The sequence below is a fragment of the Nuphar pumila genome, chromosome 6, assembly GCF_984573655.1.
Source record: "Nuphar pumila chromosome 6, dmNupPumi1.hap1.1, whole genome shotgun sequence".
Classification (NCBI taxonomy): Eukaryota; Viridiplantae; Streptophyta; class Magnoliopsida; order Nymphaeales; family Nymphaeaceae; genus Nuphar; species Nuphar pumila.
Window position 1 is genome coordinate 19,224,623 of NC_143254.1, and position 22,741 is coordinate 19,247,363.

The following is a 22,741-nucleotide window of genomic DNA, read 5'->3' on the forward strand; positions in this document are numbered from 1 at the left end:
GGACTCCGTACTCCAAAAATAAGAACACTTCCATATTCATACATTAAAATCATGCTCAGCATGATCTCCGAACTCCAACAAAGCAGTCCTAGATATCAACAACTAAGTGAGTGTGTGAACAATAAAGTGTTACATTCAATAAATTAAATAACATGTGATGCACTTGCATCACTTACTCACCACGGGTATTTACCCGATTTGCATTGTTTTTGTCACTTACTTACCACGGGTGGCGGGGCACAAGCGAGTTCCGTTGAGAAATCTGCAAAAAACACTGTGTTAAAATGAATATTAAAGCTAATTAGGGAAACACAAACACTTATGCAATGCAAAAAACAACTAAACTGTTGATGATATATCTAATGATGAAATGCGATGAAATAAAGTGAAAAAGAAGCATTGAACATCATGGAAAAAATGAATTAAGAAGAAGCAATTCACATGTGGAGGGATTGTGATTTCTACCCTGACATAGCAATTGATACCTTATCGCATAGGATTGGTTAATTACATAAATAAACCCAAATATGATCAGATCCAAACCCACAATCAATTATATCTCAGTTCGATATTGATGGCTTTACTAAAACCATGATTATTCTATTTGTCATTTGCCTAAACATAGATAAATACTAGGATTAAAAGATTCTTTATAAACTAGTAATTCTAAAAAATATTTACAAAATATTCACAAAATAATTAAACAAATGTTTTGTTTTTCTAATCTAGTTTACGCATGCAACAAGAGTTTCTAAACTTGCTATTATTTTTGAAAAATAAAACTCATGCAATTCGTAGCAAAATGGCACTCCAGGGGGTAATAGGCAAATCAGAGACCCTTCTGCAATTTCTAGAAAGCAAAAAATGATTCTATGAAATAAATATCAAAATACAAGTTAGGAACTCTGTTTATACAATTTTTTAAGTTAATTAAAAAAGACTTAACCACCTTTTTTTGAAATTTCAGAAAGGTGCAGAACCTGTAGGTCTCTGACAGAAAATAACAAGAATTAAGAGGACATGCTGGTATTAACAATAACTCAACCCTTCTCCCACAAACCCTAAACCCTCTTCCCTACTGCCCCTCTCTTTCCTCCTGTCAATCGCCCCACTCCGACGATCGATCTACACTGTCGGTGATCTGGCCTATGATCCTGCTATGGGGATGTTGTTCACCCGTGTTGCTTAAGGAGGACGATGGTGCCCTCTTTTTGGGTGTCCACTTTTTTTATTCAAATAGAGTCAATATGGATTTTTTAGGGGGCTCGATTCTGGTAGTACCGGGGACTGTGCACACCCTCGACTCATCGACAGTCACAGTGCATCTGCTGACAGTCTCTCCTCTCTCTTTTCTCTTTTGGGTTTATGGGGTTTTACTAGGTGCTTTTGGATTTTTGGTAAAGTCACAATCAAGGGGTTTGACCGCCTTTGATCGGTCGGAGGCGGCGATGGCTTGACGCCGGTCCCTCCACCTTTGATTATCCTATCTCTGATAACCCCTTTGAGACAATAGATTTGCTGCACCAAAAAACTGGTGATTTTTGCATAAATTTCACTCAAAATTCAAAGACATAAATATGAAAAAAAAAGTATATGCATAAATTTCATTCGAAACCTACATCAACCAAACCCCGAATTTCTCCCAATTTTCGTAATCATATGAACTTCAAAAATAATGACCTGGAGGCTGCAGATGAGGAATCGGAGGAAGAAGAAGAAGAAGAAGAAGATGCAAGTGATTACCTGCGCGTCGTCGGGCGGTGGCGGGAGGCTGACGGGGAGCGGCAGCTGGCGAGCGGTGGACGGCTGGCGAGCGGCGGCTGGCGAGCGGTGGACGGGGAGCGGCGGCTGGCGAGCGGCGGCGGCCGGGCGGTGGCGAGAGCCGACGGGCGGCAGGAGGGAGAGGGCGGCGGGCGGGAGCAAGACAGCGAAACAGGAAAAAGAGAAAGAGGGATGGGATTAGGGATTTACGCGACATTTAGCCATGGCTTAGCGACGGAAAAATTCTGTCGCTAAGCCGTCGTAAATCAAAATACCAAAATACCAAAAAAGCGACGGAATATATTATGTCGCTACGCCGTCGCTGATTAGCGACGGATTAGCGACGACAGAGTTCCCTCTCTAAATCCATCGCTAAAATGGTGTTCTTGTAATAAAAATTAGCGACAAAAAATTGCAGTCGCTAATCCGTCGCTAAGTAGCGACAAATTAGCGATAAAAGTTGTTTCCTCGCTAATCCGTCGTGAATTAGCGACAGATTCTATCTCTAGCTAATCTGTCGCTAATTAGCGATGAAAAAAATCCGTCGCAAATTTCCGTCGCTAATTAACAATTTTCTTGTAGTGTTAAGCATCATAAAATTTTTGGTATCGACATAAGGTAAAATTGCTCATGAAATTATTTTAAAAAATGAAAACTTGACACCAAAAGCCCATGAATTGATGAAAAGGATCACGAAGCTTTGTAAGTCGATAAAGAGACTACTACACTAGAATGATGCAAGTATGTTAATCCAATAGAAGAATGCCGGGAGACCATTATAAAGATTTTGATAGCCAAACAACAAATGTTGGCCTTTATAGTACTTTATTTCTAAAAGCAGAATTGAGGTTCCATTAAATGAAACAGAAAGATACAAGAAAATGAGGAAATTAAAAATAAATAAATCATATAGTCTCCAAGAATGCAATATTTCACTTTTTCATTAAAGAAAAAAAGATAGAAATATTGTTTTATTTCATTCTAAACTTTTTTTTTTTTTAGATATGAGCATTCAATCACCCCATGTGTATACATGTTTGATTTATTGTGAATATTTTTTATATGTTTCTTTGTGTTTTATTTAATATTTGCCACCAAATTTACTCTTTAGGGATTCTTTTTTATAGATATATATATTTGTGGTATAGATGATTTATATTTGTTTGTTCTTTAGTTAATATTTTATTTTTTTATTTTGGTGCAACGAGGTTAGGATTGATTGTGAGCAAAAAAAATGTGTGAATATACATTAGAGAAAGGATGTTTGCACGGTATGCAATAACTTTGGTATAAAATATATGATTTTACTAAGGTATTTGCAAAGTTATAATCATAAGGAGGTTCACAAAAGTTATATTTGTGTGCTTTGTGAAGACTGCAAAAAAAATAGCTGTCAACATAAATTTAAGTGATGGTTAAAGAAAAATGAAAGGAGGTTCGCATGGTTTCTTTTGATTTTGGTATAAAATATGTGATTTTGCTAAGATATTTGTGATTTTACGATTAACCTAGAAGACAATATAAATAACATAATTTTTTTTGTGCTTCTTGAAGATCGCAAAAAAATTTGTGAATATACATTTAAGCAAGGTTTTGCCTTAGTCTATGGGATAAATGATATAACACATGAACTTCGTGAGGTTTGCTTGTGTGAAGGTTAAAAAAGTAATTTTTCTATTTGTGGTTACGGAAAGCAGGTGGATTTAAAAAAATTTAGAGCATTTGGAGAAACACATCATATTTGTTGCACAGTACAATCATTTTTCATAAAAATATTGTGGCTATGATATTTTTTTTGAGGAACTTGGCATGTTTCAATTTTATGGTGTGACAGTGTCGAAGCTTCATATTTAGCTATTCACCCAATGTTTCATAATAGAAGCAAATATATTGAAATAGACATTTATTTTATTTGAGATCATAAACTGACAAAGATGCAACTATATGTTAAGTATATTTCTTCAAAGGATGAGCCCTTGACATCTCATAGGTTCAAACTCTTATGTGACAAGCTCAATGTGATTCCTGTCCCATTAAATTTGAAGGTGGCTGTTAGAGAATTAGATCCAGCTAGAGAACCGAAACCAATGATAACCACAAATAGTTTGGTTTAGAATCCAACTCTAAATCTAGTTAGAGAACCGGATCCAATGGCAGCAGCAAAAGTTCCAGCTAAGAGTCCAGCTCCACCACAGCACAAGAGTTGCCTATCAAATGGTACCAAGTAACAAGGGAACTTGGCAGCTAGAGATGTTGACCAAATCACGTATCATAGCAAGGAGTTGGAAAACCAAGATGGAAAGGAGATAAGAACCAGAAAGGATCACAACTTCAAGCTCTCTTAGGGCATCCGTTCATTCACTTTTAAAAACTGCAAGCTGCTTATTTGTGGATATGCTGGCTTGTGATATGTAGCGGTTAAGATATTGGTCTATCTGTTTTGTAAAGTTGTAGCTCTATTTAATGGAATTCAATCTACCTCCTCTCTCAAGAGAGGAACTTCATGGTGGACGTAGGTCTTCCCTAGATCAAACCAAGAAAAACTTTGGTGTGCCTTAGTTTATATTGTGCTATGTCAATGATAACATATCCCTATGACAAAGGTTCATATTTGTCTACCATAAAAAAGTGTTTTTTTTAGAGAATTCGCTAGCCCAAAAAAAGCTGGTGCTTTTCAAGGGCTCCTACTAATTGTAACCTCAGTTTTGTTGCAAACTAGGACGGCCATATGGAAAGCATTGTCCTTTTGTTAGTGAACTGAATCCAGTTAGAAAAAAGATGTCTTATTAATATAAAGGAGATTTTTTATATCAAACAACTTAGAGGTTCTTATCAAAGCAAATCATCCTCTTAATTTCACCATTGTGATAATTTTGAGTCTATCTTTTAGGAAAATTTGTAAAAGGTCTTATCTTCTGCCCTATATTTCAAAACAGGCCCATGTTTTCAAACATGACATGTAAGTGTTTTTTACCAAGAAAAAAACTATAGTTGCATAGAAACCATATTTTGCCCTCTTGTTTCAGGAGTCTTGGCACTGGTACAAAACTGGTTTCAATAACATTAAAACCAGTTTCAAAAACACCAAGAAACTTGTTTCTAAATTCATATGAAACTCATCCTTAAGAATATAGAAAACCAGCTTTTTATAGATGTGAAACTAGTATCAAACTTGTGTTTATCTATAAATGCATATGACCAGTTTTTTATATAAGTGAAAACAGTACAAAACTTGGTTTCATCTATGGTGGCGACAATAATTGCATCTCTCAAACAAGACAAGACCTGGGATAATAGGGCCTCCACAGCCCCCTCTTATACTTTTCTTATATGTGTGGATCTATTGCATATACTTTTTGTAAATTCTTGCAAGCGGAAAGCCTTACATCATTAGCCTGAGATTGTTTTATGTTTTTTCTTTATTTAGTTATTGTCTTAAAACATATTGTTTTCAGATTTTGCTTTTACATGTTGCTTGAGACATTGTCCCATTGATATACCTATACATAGTGAAATTAGGTGATATTTTGTTTTTTAGTGTTTTTGCTTTTCTTAGCATTTTTTTGTTACTGATATTATTCTTGTAACATAGATGAAATGTATTCAGAAACTCATACTAAAATCTTGTAACAATGTTTATTAGAAACTCATACCAAAATTTTTAGATACACGTCTCAATAAAATGTACCTGAAACTTTTGAGGGTCTTGCATACATGTACCCATCTCTAGCAACTACTGAAAAAACACCATCCCAGACTGCACATTGGCATGCCTCTAATTGTTAAAACCCTTGAGGTTCTTCCTGTATGAAAGAGTAGTACACCCAAGTTTGCCTCTGTGATAAGGGATGCACCTGACCGAACATTCCTTCAACTTGGTGATGCTCAAAGTCGCCCCTACAAGATGAGTGGAGCTCTCGTGGGCACATTTAAAGCTCTTTTATTGCTGAAAGAAGTCACCAAACAAATCCATGTTCTGCGCTTGCTTTGGAAACAATAATTTTTACATTTGTGTTAGTTTCCCTCGGTTCATGCAGTTTAGGTAACTCATAGCTAAAGTATGATCATAAGAGCTCCACTCATTTGGTAGGGGGGACTTGTGAATGCCACTAAGTTGGTGGACACACACATGAGGCATCCTTTGTCGCAAGATCGAAACTGGTGTACTCCCTGATGGGCATGGAGGACCTCAAGGATTTTACCAACCGGAGGCCAGCTAATGTCTCGCCGGTGATGGGGAGTTTTTCCCTAGCCAAAAAACAAAAAGACTGGCTAAAATGTAGTAACTAGAGCCAGTGAGACTCACTTGCACAATCTGTTTATAAAGATGTGTCTTGAATGCCATTGTTGAAAACATGGTTATTCTTTGGAAATGTGAAGATCCCCATATGAAAATTTTCCTTTCTTTGATTACAAGTATAGAAAGATGTGACTTCTCACTTCAATTTGGATGGTAAAGTTATGAGATAAAAATATGCCAAATAACACCTTAGTTGAATATATATATATATATATATGTTTACAACTTTTTTGAATGATGGAATTAAGAAACTGGAAATAAGAAACATTTGCCAATGACAATCTAGTTTCACGTTTTTGTAAGATTTGCAACATACATAAAACAGATAAAAGCCACCACTCAACTAAAATGGTGAAAATCTTCCACTTTTCTGTTATATAATGCCTTCAATTAATAACATATATGAGCTTTGGTGCCATCTATAGCATGCTAACTTGTGTAGGCTTAATGCCATACGTTGTCAAATAAAATCTATGAAATTGTGATCATGTGTGCCTAATAATACAAGGCAGCCGTAATACAAAGTAAAGAATCTAAAACTTGGTGTTCAAATTACTGTATATGAAACTTTAACCCTCTCATCGTTGACCTTATGTTAATAGGCTTCTGGTTCGTAAAACCCTTGAGCTCTCCCCTACTTGCCAGAGAGTACACCCAGCCAGGGCCGGCTGGCCTTTTTGAGATTTGAAACCACCGCCTAGGGCCTCAAATGAAAAAATTATATAAGGATTATATTTCACATGCTGAGGGCCTCCAATGAAACATGGCACATGCTGAGGGCCTCCAATGAACAAAAAAAATGGAGAAATATGGGCCTCCAATCAAATATGCCTAGGGCCTCAACTTCTCTTGAGCCGACCCTGCAGCCAGCTTTGACCTTGTGGCATGTGGGTTTCGAACACATGATGTCTCATCAACTTAGTGTCGTTCCCATGTCGCCCTTACCAAATGAGCAGAGCTCTTGTGGCAATATCACCCATGACACTTTAATTCACGTTTCATGAGATGCAAAAATAGAATTTACAAGCCTTTGGTTTTTTACATGATTTGAAGTGGTGTTATTAATTGGCAATCAAGGATGGTCTCTTTATAATGGGATAATATTTGGTCATGGCCCAACCAAGCTTGAAATCGTGGGCACAAGCCATGTTGACCCCATCTAACCTCATGGATTCATTCAGCATATATAGTCTGCTTGCTAAGAAACATATCTTGGATTGTGTTTTTCCAATGTGAAAACACAATATTTTGAAACTTCAAAGATTTTGGGTTGCTGATGTTTGGGGCCATCTAGAAAGAGTCAGGATCAGGTGCAATTACATGTCACACAATTTGTGCATATCGCCCTCCATCAGGACTTGGGCCACGCCGGCCACCGACAGGCCCTGTCCCCAAGATGGCGGGTTATCAGGTGCTTAATGCACAAATATTTGTGCAATCATATTGTACCTGAACTACTAAAAAAAGGCCTTGTAGATCAAACTTGTAGGCTTTGTTCTGATTAAAAATAAAAATAAAAAGGTGTAAAAATGGTACTTTCTACTCATTATGACAAAATTGCAAGACCAACGTGGGAAGAGGTGTTCAATTAAATATTGGTCTTTGTGCCTTAAAGGTTAATACTTCATATATTCTCTTTTTAAAGCAACAAAAACATGAACTAGCTTTCTCTGTAACCTATCAACCAGGGTTATTGGAAATTCTATAGAAGGATGGAAAACATATTTTCTGAAAAACCGTTTTCCAAACAGGAAACACTGCATTTTTGAAACATGTAGAAAACACCAAAAAAATTATGAGAAACATGTTTTCTATGGAAAAGGAAACGTGCGTTTCGTTTCCCAATTCGGTTTTAGTTTCACATTCACCTGAAAAAACTCATTTCCTGTTTCAGTTTCCCTTTCTGGAAACCGTGCTCTCAACTTCTGTTAATCTACTATTTCTGTCACTTAACTATCTTAGGTCAGATACCTTTTGAGGGCAACCTAGGCTACGTTGGAGTGGTTGAAGTTTAACTAGACATTGGATGATTTTGAGGCACAATGGAATCATAATTATTGTGTGCAGCTATCTGTTGCAAGAGACATGCCACTTTGTAGGAGACGTGCTTAATTATATTTAATTGGTCATATAATGTAAGGGTCATGCCTGCATATATCGCTAGTATCTCTAATATGTTTTGACTTGGAGCTTCCAGAATTGTATCTTGACTTAGTTGTGATCTTTCTCCTAAAGTGTCTGATGCCCTTACCTTCATAGTTTATTGGCCTAAAATTATTTTTTCATCTTTGACTTGAAACAAATGTTTACTGTTATGTAAACTAAATCATAGGCAGTTTCATTTCACATGGTTTTCTTTAGGACAAATAAGAAAGAATAAGCCCTAGAATGTTTTCACATCTAAAGAAAGCCAAAGGGTTTCTTTTTTGTTTGTAGAGAACAGCCTTCTCTTTTTTATGTGTAACGGGTCCCCACCAATTTTGCTAGCAAAACCTAGTTTTAACCCGATTTTGCCAAAAACCAAGCTTTTACAAAATCAGCTTTTGTGGCACCCAAAACTGACCACCAAATGCAGTTTGAGTGCACCAAAACCAAGTTTTGTACTTGGCCTTCAATGTCATACAAATGTACCCTTAGGGTGCATTTGATTGTGCATCTTGTGTGTCTCAAATTAAGGAAGCTGGTCATGCACCCTGTTAGAACATGACCATGAGAAGAGGCAGATTCTACAATAGGCTCTGGGTCTGGTAAAGCCTACCTTCGTGATTTGCCGATTTTAGCAGCTGAGATCCGAGTTATCTAAAATAAAAGAGGCCAATGAGAAAATGATAAACTAATTAAAGATGTATAGAGCTTAACAAAGACTCCTAAACACATTGATAAACTAATTAAAGAAGAATCATATGTTAAACAAATTCAAGAAAAGAAAAAGAAGCAACAAATTCAAGAAAAAAAAGAAGAAGCTCAAGTGAGGAAGGATTCCCACAAGGAGGGGCATCCTCCATAGTCTTGCTCCCGTTGAGACTTAATTTGCCTGGGGGTCTAGTCCTCAAATACGAACCTGGGCAACGGTCCATAACACACACAGAATACTGCTTTTTGTATAAATCCCCTCGAACGATGGGGACAGTACACTTTATATAAAAAAAAAACTGTCCAGAACAACTGGACAGTGCGTCCTAAACAGGAACACTGTCATGTTCGTCCTGTGCAAGTTGTTCTGTCCTAACCTTAACAAGAAGTCAAACACACCCTTAAGCAATACAAATTTGTGATAAGAACAAGAAAGTCGTTTATTGGGTTTAACTTCTGATTGGTGTAATACCATGTCAGGCCTATCCTGATAAACTTGTACTTGTGCACACCACACTTTCATGTAAAAGCACAAGATTTTAAATGTTTTGTACTGCATCATTTAGTTTCATCCTTGAAATTCCAACCTATTGACTAAAACAAAATGACCACTAAGTGTGCTGCCTATGGGTGTTAAGTGCTTACTTTGTGAGTTAATTAACTAAATCCATTAGAAATCTATCACTTTTCCTTAATCTAAATGATAAATATGTGCTTCCATCTTTTAGAAACTAATCCTCATAGGATGTCTAGCAGCTTATATGCCTACTTTCCCCAGGTTATCATCTTTAAACAAATATTTTCTAACAAATGCCCTATGGCAAAATCAAAGGTGGAGTCCAGAACACAGACCTTGGTTAATGGGTTTCAACTAGTGATTTTAAATTCACATGGTGGGGTTAACTTTACAAGTTGTTTATTTAATCAAAAGCGAATACTCAAGATGTGCTGCCTTGGTTTACTTTAATTAGTTGATCTCTGGTTTACTTTAGTTGATCTCTGTTGATGAATTGCATGAGCAACACTTCATGACTTAAAGGTAACTCCACCCTCAACCCCCTCAGCAATTTATTAACCCTAATTATTGCAACTAGCAGGTACTGTCTCTTGTAGTATATAGGTTTCTTTAATAGTTGTTGTCCATTGCTTCAATTGTTCAGCTTTGAATATGCCCTACACACAAGCAAAAGATGAGTACTTTATGAACTACTCATGCATTCTTTGATGCTAAAAATAATAAGCTGCAAAAGAAACAAAGATGGTAATTGACTAATGCTAAGCTATTTAAACAGTAGATTGTCTCTTTGCTTTGTCTTCTCATGCCATATTGATTAAAAACAATAAGCTCCGCCCTAATGGGCCATTCCCCAAGATTTGGGCAATCCATGAGAATTATATTTATATCCCTTCAGTCAATGTCAATAAAAAAACCTAAATAAAGTGAAGAATTAATTATAATGCCGGGTAAGCCTTTAGTGCCCAGAGCATCATAATAAAAATTTAAAATTTTATAATAATTTATTTGAGAAATTTACTTGAAGTCACCAAGGTAAGGTGATTTTATGTTTAACGGTCTGTACTGTCAAAAAAGTACAACGAGCACTCAACTTATCTGCAAGTACGTACCCCACGCTTTGGTTTACTTTCGTAAATTTAATTATAATTGATAGTTAATTAACTTTAAATAACTAACAAAAATGATAGTTTTGTACATATTTGCTTTCAAAAACTCTCTCTCTCTCTCTCTCTCTCTCTCTCTCTCTCTCTCTCTCTCTCTCTCATGAGAGCGGCTCATGCTCATCAGGAGTGGTGCATTCGGAAACCGCAAAATGATGAGCGTGAAGCGACCATCGTCCCTAGGGGTGGCAAAATCTGACTAGATCCGCCAACCCGCTTCTTAGCCGGGTTAGGGTTTGGCTTAAACGGGTTTGTATCGTAAACGGGTCCACCCGCCTAACCCGTTTATTAAACGGGTCATGTTCATGTTAGGGGTATGCTAACCCGCCAACCCGTTTTGACCCGTTTAATAAATGGGTTAGGCGAGCGGGTCAACCCGTTTACACGAACCCGTCAACCCGCAACCTGTAACCCGTTTATATATATATATATATATTAACTTATCTAACCCTAACGGGTCGCCGTGTCGTGTAATCGTGTGCGGTTATCATGTCTATATTATCGGGTCGACCCGTTTAATAAACGGGTCATCGTGTCGTGTAATCGTGTTGTGTCGACCAGACCCGTTTATTAAACGGGTTAACCGTGTCGTGTCGTGTCGTGTCGGGTTACCCGTTTAATAAATGGGTCATGTTCGTGTTTGCCACATCGATTTGACCCGTTTAATAATTAAACGGGTCATGTTTGTGTTGAGGTATTCTGACCCGCCGACCCGACCCGATTGCCACCCCTAATCGTCCCTGTCTGTGGCAGAGAGAGAGAGAGAGAGAGAGAGAGTTAATAATAATTCATGACTGAATTGATATAAGTGAACCGAAGCACCTATTTGAGAATTTTTTTAATGTTCATGTAAGTATATTTGTATTTTTTTATAATACAAGCATTTAAACATAAAATAGCCGCACCTTAGGTGTCTGTATTCAAGTTTCTCTAATAGTTATTACTACTGCTGCTGCTAGTATTATTATATATGTAATTATTAGCGACCAAGTTGTTTCATATATATATATATATATATATATATATATATATATATATATATATGAAATGGACGGCTGTCAGGCCACATTTCATTAAGAAAGACTCTTTTTCTGTAATCCCGCATTTCTTTAATAGCAATACTTGTACTAACAATGAAACAGAAATAGTAGTAGAGATAAGGAAGAACCACAAATTGGATAGAAAGTAGGATGTAGACCTTGGATTTGATCTTATGGTTCCCACAATCGCACAACCTTAGTCAATTGTCCTTTGGGTACTATTATGAATATTTCCTATATCAAAGGGAAAAACATGTGCCTTGTCCCAACAACTAATAGACCTTCCTACTTTCCTTCCCATGCAATCTATTAGGGTTGCATGTTTCATCAATTATTTGAAAGACACTCTTTGTGTAGGGACCTACTTTCTTTCTTTATTAATGTTGTTGTTGCCACTAAAGAAGAAAAAATCAACTCATATAATAAAGGGCATGAATGTTGGAAAATATGGCACTATAGAACCTAATTATAAGAAAGAAACTAAATTTTCTAGATGAGGAGGTAGTTGTCTATGTTGAGGTATATTCTGAACCATGTTTCTCAAGAATAGGCCCATAGAAAACCAACCATAATAAGCAACCATCTGTGATGGGCCATCTCTTGAGACTCGACAAATAATGAGTCCAAGGTTGGTAGTGGCCCAACCCAGTCTCCAACTCAGGAAATGACACCCCCCAATCAGGGGGTAGATATTAATGGTCCATCCTTAATTTTGGTCCAATTTCTACAAACACCAGCTAGATTCATAATCTCAACTATGATGCATCTTCGGGTACATTATGTAAACTGAGATGGCCTGATTTACGAGAAAAGTACCAACTGTGATTACCTCTGCTGTAGATCTAGAAAAAGCTGAAAAAAATAAAAAATAATTAAAAATAAAAAACAAGAATTACTTAAATTTATCTCTCTTCAATTATGATATCTATATAGGGCAGTCATATTTTTATAGATGAGGTCTCCCAAATCTCAATCCCAATAAACTACCTAATTTGATAAACTCCTAAAAAATATAAAACTCTTCTTAATTATCCTAATCTAATAAAATCCAAATATCGGATTCAATATCTATTACAAAATGATCCAAATACTAAAAATGATCTAAAAAAATCTAAAACATCAAAGTGGATCCAAATAAATCCTTATGGAGCCCAGCTTTTTGGCTCCGCTCTTGCATCAATCTCTCTGGGTTGGATAAGACTTGCCCTCAAGTCTGGATCCTACTTGCACTTTTTTCAATTTCATTAATTTTACCTTGTGGGTTATGGACTTACAATATGAAACCAGATATGTATATTGTTACACAAACTGTATAGTCCAAACTATTCTGGTATGTGTCTCAGAGCCCAAAATATTCTTTTTAAACCATATGTAGTCATAATGGTCCTAATACTGATTTAGATCAAATAGATCAAATGGTTCTAGGGTTGGTTTATTGTTTATGCACTCCAAAATCAAGAAGTTGGGCCCAATCGAATGGTGGAGCATCGTGACCCGAACTCATAGTACCCAAAACCGGGGTGTCTAGGGTCAAAATCGGTGAAATCAAGCTTGATTCATGCTCAAAATACCTAAAACCAGGTTTTTTGTCTGTAAATCGGATTGGGATCTTGTTTCGACATCAAATCAATTCATGGAACTGTTCCTCTCATGAGGAACCCCACCGGCGGAAGGAACCCACAGGTGGGTTCCCTGGGGGAACCCCCTGAAGGAGGGCTTGCCAATGGCCAGCCTGCCTAGGGATGGCAGTGGACCAGGGGAAAGCGGGGCTCCACCTCGCCTCGCCCCGTTTGGACCGGGGATGAAGGGTATGAAACGGGGATGGAGGCGGGGACGAAGGTTAAAATCCATCCCCGTTCGGGATGGAGGCGGGGATGGACGTACACTTTTCCCTGCCTCATCCCCACCCAACCCGTCCCCATCACTTTTCCCTGCAATATCCCCGCCCTGCCTCATCCCCGTTTGAACCAGGGATGGAGTACATGAAACGGGGATGAAGGCAGGGGTGGAGGTTAAAATACATCACCGCCGGGGATGGAGGTTCTAATCTTGAGGCGGGGCGGGGGTGGAGACCTTGTCCCCCGCCCCGCCCCACTGCCATCCCTAAGCCTGACCCACATTGATTGGTCTCTTTCAATGCGACATCATTAGTCAACGGTCAATCAGTGGTTCGACCCTACCCTTTCAGAGAAGAAGAATAAGGGACGGGTAGCACCATCCCACCATCCCCAAATTTGTTCAATAAGTTGGGCCATTGTCGGCTCTTTTGTCTGGTAGTAGGTCACCAGGTTGGTTGTCGTCAGTGATTCTATTGGTGTCTATCAAAATTAGCAAAGAAAAGAGGATCTAAGGAGTTGCTAACCCCTCAAATTGAGTTGTTGACGATAATGAGGGATCCTGCCCTATTGGTGGGTTGGCTAGCCGCCAGCCACACCTGTTCGATGGTGGATCACCGGGTGCCCCACCAGTGTCCATATGGAAGTGAAGAGAGAGGGAGGAAAGAGGAGTGGAGAACATCCTCTCTCATCAACATTGGTGGACTGACAGGTGGGAACCCTAACAACCGACATTGTCCTATGACAAGCGATCAGGTTATGCGTGGTGGCTGGATGTGGCCGTTGGATGAGCCCCGGCTAGGTGATCATCGTGGGCTTCTCCTCTAATGGTGTTGGAAAGCAAGGGAGAATTAGGTGGCCTCCCACCTAATTTGATACCAAGAATGGGGCCAAGCAATGGATCAGGCGGCCATCACATCAGTTGCATGACTGCTCGTTAGCCTTGTGCATTCAATGAGGGATTGTTGATCGTCGTCAGACCTTGAGATGAGGGCGTAAAGGATAATTTCAGTCACCCTCAGATTATGTATCTTTTTTTTTAATGTGGCATAAACTCTATTTACTTTTTCGTGAACAAATCAGATCTTTGAATCATTATGTCAATCGTTTGTGTTGTCACATCAAGCTCTTGAATCATACTGGGCATGTCACTTCTTACCTCACATAATGAATTTATCATGCGAACTTTCAAAACTTTTGTCAAGTCACCTTGTGAACTTTGCAGCATCGTGACAAGATCGAAGTCTTGCTCTGATACCAAATTGATGTGAACAAAGTTTACGATTCGCTCTAATTCCAATTGATGTAAATCGAGATGGTCTGATTTATGATAAAACTACCAACTACAATTATCTATACTGTAGATCTAGAAAAAGCTAGAAAAAGCAGAAAATAATAGGGAAATAATTGAAAATTAAAAATAAAAATTATTGAAATTTATGTTATCTTCAACTCTTATCTCTACCTAGGGCTCTCATCTTTTTATAGATGAGGTCTCTCAAATCTCAATCCTAGTAAACTACCTCATCTGATAAATTCTTAAAAATATAAAAATTTTCTTAATTATTCTAATCTAATAAAATCAAGATATTAGATCCAAGATCCATTACAAAATGATCCAAAAATTTTCAAAACATCAAAGTGAATCCAAATGGATCCCTATGGATCTCCGGTCTTCGGCTCTGCTCTGCATCAGATAGGATGCGCGGTGACAGCTGAGAATCCAAAAGTTGTGCTTGTTGGTTACAAAGTCAATCTTGTGATGCAGAGAACAAAGAAAAAATCATTCTCAAGTGAAAATCACAATCATAACTTGCACCTTCTTATGTTTCACTAAACTTGCGAAAGTGTTGTGATTGTGATTTTTGGTTATAGGAAGCTGAGAAAGTCCAAGAATCAAAAAATTGCAAACGTGCCCATGTGTTCATTCAATGCCCTTTAACTATCTAAAGGCCGGGCTAGGGTCTCCCAACACCCAGATCCATATTGAACAGATTCATCTGTAGCCATAAAATACCTTGCAATTAATAATACTTTTACTGCATCAATATTTGTATATTTGGGATTAATATGCCTTTTTCTTTATCACATCTACATCCAATGAGCTGGATAGATATCCATATGAATCTATATGACTTATTTTTAAAAGTTGTTATTTGGTTGATCTTGAGTATGTTTTTCATTATAGATAGCTTGTTTCATTCTCATGGAAGGCTTGGTTTTTTCATGAGAAAGGGTACATCTTCCTGTAAACTGCTATCAACTTAGCTTTCTCATGAAAATCTGTTCATATAGGTGGAGATATACAAAGATTTACAATTGAAAAGAGGAAGGTAGTGGGAAAAACTAAGGCCCACCTTCGCTAGTATGCCACTTTTCTGTCATGATTCTTGAATACTTGTTTCATCCATGGTGAGAAAGGGAGGGAAGAGGATGCCAGCTCAACGATTCCTATATATATATATATAGATAGATAGATAGATAGATAGATATATATATATATATATATATATAGATAGATATATATATATATATATATATATATAGAGAGAGAGAGAGTAGACTGCATCTTCTCAATTAGACCTCATAAATGCATTTAATATAGTAAGGGTGTTTGATAGGAACCATACTTTCACTTTTTGTGAAGGTAAAAATACGAATTTTCATGTCATAAATTTTTTATATATTTTATTTTTTGCTGTTGATCATGAAGATCTTAAGAAACCTATATGTATGTTACAATTACATAATCCAAAGCTTGTTTTGTACTGAGCACTATCCCCAGATAGTGTCTATAAATTTGACAGAAAAGAAACACAAAATTATGAATACTGATAGTTTCTACTAAGTAGGTATAGGTGCAACAAGCGCACCCTATCATTAATTACATATTCATATTGACAATTCTTTTGGAAAAAGATCTATTTGGTGTTCACCAAAGGGGGTTGTTAAATTCTAAATAGCATATCAGGTGGAAGATGTGACGAAGGGAACGTCAATGATTAAATAAAGGGGTTAAGTGACTTGGTGAAGGATGATTCATCAAGTGGTCCTTTTCTTCAAAGTTAGTAGTACATGAGGAGCTGCGTAAGAAACAAGGGCAACGTCAATCACGTAAACATGTCCAGACAGCAAGCATCATCATTCTGCCAAGGTGGGGAAGGCCGGTTGGTTTGAAACCCTAGACTTTCTTGACATAAACCCTACTTCTGGGTTTGGTTGGTCACAGTGACAAAAACTTTATAGTACGGCAGCCAAATTTTATTGAGAAATGTAAATTCTGCGTTCCTCGTTTTTTTTCTCGGCAAAATACAGTAAAATAATTAATCGAAAATAAAATTGGCTAAAAAGAAATGAAAATAAAAATAAAAAGGTTGTTTTTTTAGATATAGACGATAAACATATATGCACGAAACATCGCTAGCTTCTTGAAAAAATAAAATTATTATGATATTTTTAAAATATAGTGAAGGTTTTAAATTACTGGAAACGCATCATGATTTTTACAAAAATATCATGATACTTGTCACACTTGTTGGCGTGTGTTGAACTGTTGATGCTTCCGTATTTAGATGCATGTGTAACCTTCATACATACGCAGAGAGAGAGAGAGAGAGAGAGAGAGAGAGAGATTGTAAAATGGACTTGTTAAATCCCCACTTAAAATAAAGTGGTTGTTGGGAAGAAATTACCTTCAACTTGGTCATGAGAAAAACTTTTTCTTGAAAGACTCGTGAAGATGTAAACTAAGGGAATTCCTTTGGTTTGGTTTGCTGGCCTTTTTCAGATAGAAAACCCTATGGGATGAACATCTTTTCCAACATAGTAATTCCAAGAATTGCAGACGGGAAGCAAAAAATATGCAGCCTCTTTCTCTGCAAAATATCCAAAGTCTGTGTCGTTTGATTACTGATAGACCACATTTCTTGGCAACTTCGCTTAACATGTCCTGAATAACCGCTCATTTACGTCATGTATAATAGAGGAAATCCCCTTGACGACCCACCTTTCCCAAGATATTCCACAAAAGGCTCATGCTTTCTGTAAAGGCATTTCAGTTCCAATTTTTTCATAAAAATGTCAGATAGATGCCTGAAGTCAATTTCATGGTTAAGATCAATATAAAATGCTATTTTAACCTTCGTTTATAAAAATGGATTTCTTGCTTAACTTATTATACAATGGGGCAATTTGATAATTTTATTATATCACCATTAACCTTTTTTTTGGATAACTGGAGAAAACCACCTCAACCTCACTCTCGAGCTCATTTGTGTAAAACCCCCAAGTCCCCACTACTCCCCTGGGAATACAAGCAGCTTCAACCTTGTGGCAAGGGCGCGTTCCCATGAGTTTTGAACTCATGACATCCCTTCAGTTTGGTGACATTCAAGAGTCGTCCTGACAGCTGAACAAAGGCTTCATCAGCACATATATAACTGTTAACCTTGCTCGATGTAACTGAAGTTTAACAGTTTGAACTAAAAGTTGAGTCTTGAAATGTCTTTTCAAAAAATAGGGATGTTTCTAACATATGAGTCCAAAGGTGATTCTCTAAATGAAAAATTTCCTAAGCATTTCTGACAAGTCTCTCACATCACAAGTGCCAGACTTAGTAAAGCTAGACACTTGAATTGGCCTGAGCAGCCTAAAACGTGGGACCCTTTCTTTTTTGTTTTCTTGACTTCTCTGTCCATGTTGTAGTTTAAGATTTCATTTTTAACCCTATAGGGGTAATTTGGATTTAGGGGTGGCAATTTCTGACACGACCCGCCAACCCGCCTCTTAGGCGGGTTCGGGTTGGGCTTAAGCCAACCCGTTTAATAAACGGGTCGACCCGCGTAACCCATTTATTAAACAGGTCGGGTTCGGGTTGGGGGTATGCCAACACGCCAACCCGGCTGACCCGTTTAATAAACGGGTTAGGCGGGTGGGTCAACCCGCCAACCCGTCTGCCCGACCCGCCAACCTGCCTACCTGCCAACCCGATCCGTCAACCCGCCAACCTGAAAACCCGTTTACCCGACCCAACCCATTTATTAAATGGGTTGGCGGGTCGTGTCGGGTTACCCATTTATTAAACGGGTCGGGTTCGTGTTTGCCACAGCCGACCCGTTTAATAAACGGGTCGGGTTCGGGTTGAGGTATGCTGACAGGCCAACCCGCCAACCCGACCCGATTGCCACCCCTATTTGGACTACTGCACATAAATCAAAGCAATAGTTTTTCTAAAGAAACTTCCCTTGCTTTCTTCAATTCCGGTTGGACAACAACCAACTTGGTGTATTTTAAATACCAATAAGAATGTGTTTGGAACTTGTAGTCTTAGTTCTTGGTTTCTTTCACCAAACAATAAATAAGTGGACATCATATAGACATATTTATAGAGCAAAGGAAACATTGTCTCTCATTTCACCATGGCAGAGACTTCCGTAGTTCACCTTCTAGGAAAGGACACACCAAGCCCTTCCTCTCTAAAGATCTTTGGCTTCCAAGTTTCAGAAGACCATGAAAACAATAATTCAAGGCCTAACAGCAATGTGTCGGCGGAATCCGGGGCAGTTTCGGCCGGAGATGGCCGGAAATATGAATGCCAATACTGTTTCAGGGAGTTTGCCAATTCCCAGGCCTTAGGTGGCCACCAAAATGCTCACAAGAAAGAGAGGCAAGTACTAAAGAGAGCTCAGGTGCAGGCCAGCAGGACTCTAAGGATGCATGGAATCCCAACAACTGCTTTTGTGTCTCCTCATGGAGCAAGACTTGTGCCAAACTATATTGAAGACCGACACCGTCTCCCGGCATTGATCCCGGCCTCTTGTGCCAGTCCTTGGCTGTATGCAGTGGAACCTTCATGTTTTTCCATCCGATCTTCAGTCGGGTTCCCGGAAACACCGGTGCAACAGCCGATCTTCTCTTATCCAGTTGCACCAGTGCCGATTAGCGGTGAGGTTGTGGTACCAACATCGTCACCCTCTCCATCGAAGCAATCATGCATCACTCCTTGTCTGTCAGAATTTTCCGGTGAATACTCCAGCAAGAAGGCTGGATTTCCTTCTCTCTCAAAGTTTTCAGGTGAGTTTTCCGACCAGGAATTCGGTCTGGACCTACATCTCAGCCTTGCACCATGTGCAACAATGACTAGAAACCATGATTCAAGACTTGCATAGTTTGCATGTGGAAACCCTTTGCTTAACTTGGTTTGACTAGGCTTAGCATGTATTAATCTCATGGGAGCTGCTGCAAGGTTAATTGGTTGGCTCAGGTTACTCCTTAACTAAGCTCTATGTTGAATGAATGCACTATGTACTTATCTCTGCACCTCCATTGAGCCAGCTTCTTAGTTCATCCAGAATGGTCAACTTCACAACTAGTTGTACTTGTGTATTTTTTTTTTTTTTGCTTTGTTAAAGAAGTAAACTTGAAGTAATATATTTTTTATGATCTCTGAAGAAAAGATGTTATTATAAGAGTTAGGTTGGATCTATAGCTGTATGCCATACTTCTAGTGGAAATCTGATTCATGTTGGAAGAAAACTACCGGAGATACGATGATATCATCTCTCCATGTTGGAAAAGAGTTGATAGCTGGTTCATGAGGCCGAGTTTTCTTTACGGGGTAACAATCTGGTTCACTACAAGCCTCCTAGGGTACAATTACAATTATTAATATGTTTCTTTTTTCATTCCAAATTGTTGTCTGATTCAAGAAATTATGTGGTTCCGTTCCTTTTACTCTTTTAGGGAGAGGGCAGCTATCATTTGAATAAATTGATGGGGTCCTTTTTATACAACATAGTCTCAAATCTCGTTCTCAGGGGTTTTCTTTAGAAAGGTTAGGTTTTTGAGTAAAAGTATTACAAAAAATAAATCAAAACATGAAAATGAATGATAAGATTGTGTCAATATTGTGATAATATCATGAAATAGTAAAAATAGGTGATTTTTTTATTAATGTGAGATATTATCAGGAATGAGTAACTAGAATATGAGAACTGAAATATGAAAACTTGAAACATCCGCATTTCCAACACTTTTTTGCAAATCCAACCATGTGGATGTGCTTGGCATGGTGAATCTGCTAGGAATTAACCATTGGATCATGTATTTTTGATGAAAAATGTGATTTTTTAATGCTTGAATATTTATGAAGATTATGAGCCATTAATTTTAAAACCTTAAAAAAATCCCGTTTATGCATCAAAATCGGATGATTCAAGAGTGGGTTCTTATAAATCCAAGCATGTCGATCGCATTCCTACTGTTAGATTCAAGAGAAAATAACGAAAAATCCATGAAAATAGCGGCTCACACATTAGTTCTCATATTCTAGTGATTCTATCAGGAATATCGTGGAGAGTTTTTGGCGACAAAATCACAAGAGTTCAAAATTCCATATATAATAGAAAGAAAGTACAATGAAAGCACAAGCAAAGTGTTTTCCGGGTCAGGGATTTGGTTGAGACTTGGGGACCATCAATTACTTTAATTAATGAATTCTCTTAGTGTTGTGGAAGCAAGGATGACCCTCGAATCTGAAGTTGGTTGTCTAAAAATCTACTTAGTGGGCCAGCTTTAATGTGTGCATGTGCGCGTGTGAGTGTGCATACGTATGCGCATGTGTGTGTGTGGACGCGTTCACACGTACACGCAATCTGATTGATGAGAAATGCCCTTCAATACTTGTGATGGTAGTGAAGACAAAAGCAGAGCAACCAATTCTTGGCTTAGCATGCAGGGATCACCGACCTTGCTTTATCTTATAACAAATAGTCCATGCCTGTGGTATTGCGTGATTGGTGCATCATGATTGGTGTCATATAAGCATCCAATTATCCAGCTTGCAGCAGCAACCACCACCCTCTCTAAAGCTAGACGAATCCATTTTTGAAATTTTGAGTTAATCTTGGCCTCATGTAATGTATGCACGTAATGGGCGTAGACACCGGGACTCTTTAACTTTATGCAGCACGGTCTCCGGTGAATTTAATGCATACAGTTAGTACTCAGTACATTCAAGACGCACAAGAATTTCCATTGAATTCTGGATATACAACTATTTTGGGAGTGTCGGTTTCAATCCTCCCCCCCAAGGTCATACGAAACAGGCAACTTTGAGAGGGTTGTGTATGTTCGCCCCCGATGATTCACTGAATCCCACGTCTGTGTTCGAGGCTTTGAATGAGCACCACGTATACAAGCACATGGGGCTCGTATTCCCGTGTATGTTGACATAACTTTGCATCGGACTCTGGTGTTGTTGCAAAGACTTAAGTACCCTTTATTGCTATTCTTCTCATAAAGTGATGGTTTGAGAAAATGACAAAAATGCCTTTCATTCAAAAAAGAAAAAACAAATAGTTCAAAAAAAGGACAAACATGTCCTCCATCCAGAAAGTCGAGGATGATGTTGACTCTTCAAAGTCTTCTTCTTTTTCTGTTCAAAAAAAGGACAAACATGTTTTCTTCTTCTTTCTCCGTAAAACACTGTAAAACCCTTTCTCTCTCTAGAGAAGAAATCAAGGGAAACAAAGAGTTCTTCCTGGAGAAGGCCATGAACATCAACCCTCTCACTCTCTCTCCCTTCTCTCTCTACTTCTGTGCACATCCAACAGACGATCCTACATTGCTGCATCGTCATCTTTTTCTTCTTCCTTCTTCGTAAAACACTGTAAAACCCTTTCTCTCTGTAGAGAAGAAATCAAGAGAGGTAAAGGGTTCCTCCTGGAGAAGGCCATGAACACCAACCCTCTCACTCTCTCTCCCTTCTCTCTCTACTTGTGTGCCTGATTTAGAGTTTTTGCCCTTACAGGAGGGGGGTCCGGGGGCTCCCCCCAGGCAGCGCCCTCCGGACCAAAATTTTTTTGGGGCTTCCAACAATGATTTGTAGTATTATCGGGCTTTCCTACAGCAATTAGTAGCATTTGTAGTGTCTTCCGTAAATCGTGAAACGCTATAGCGATTTGTAGTGTCTTTCGCAAATCGCTATAGCGATTTGTAGTGTCTTTCGCAAATTAGAAAAGCCCGATAATACTACAAATTGCTGTAGGAAAGCCCGATAATACTAGAAATCATTGTTGGAAGCCCCAAAAAAAATTTGGTCCGGAGGGCGCTGCCCCCCGCCAGGGGCGGCCCCCCCTGGACCCCCCGCCCGCTGACTGCGCAGCGGGGTCCGCGCCGAGGGGGAGCCCCCGGACCCCCCTCCTGTAAGGGCAAAAACTCTAAATCAGGCACACAAGTAGAGAGAGAAGGGAGAGAGAGTGAGAGGGTTGGTGTTC

At 38.5% G+C, this 22,741-nt stretch overlaps 1 protein-coding gene across 1 annotated transcript; it reads left to right on the forward strand.

The window, feature by feature from the left end:
* Positions 1-18,883: 18,883 nt before the first annotated feature.
* On the forward strand, positions 18,884-19,633 carry LOC149834203 (zinc finger protein 6-like). The gene has a single exon (XM_090009308.1). The coding sequence runs from the start codon at positions 18,884-18,886 to the stop codon at positions 19,631-19,633; it is 750 nt and encodes a 249-aa protein (XP_089865434.1).
* The last annotated feature ends 3,108 nt before the right edge of the window (positions 19,634-22,741 follow it).

Bases quoted from the DNA above. Each gene is read 5' to 3' on its own strand.
- LOC149834203 (XM_090009308.1), top strand. From the start codon at position 18,884: ATGGCAGAGACTTCCGTAGTTCACCTTCTAGGAAAGGACACACCAAGC.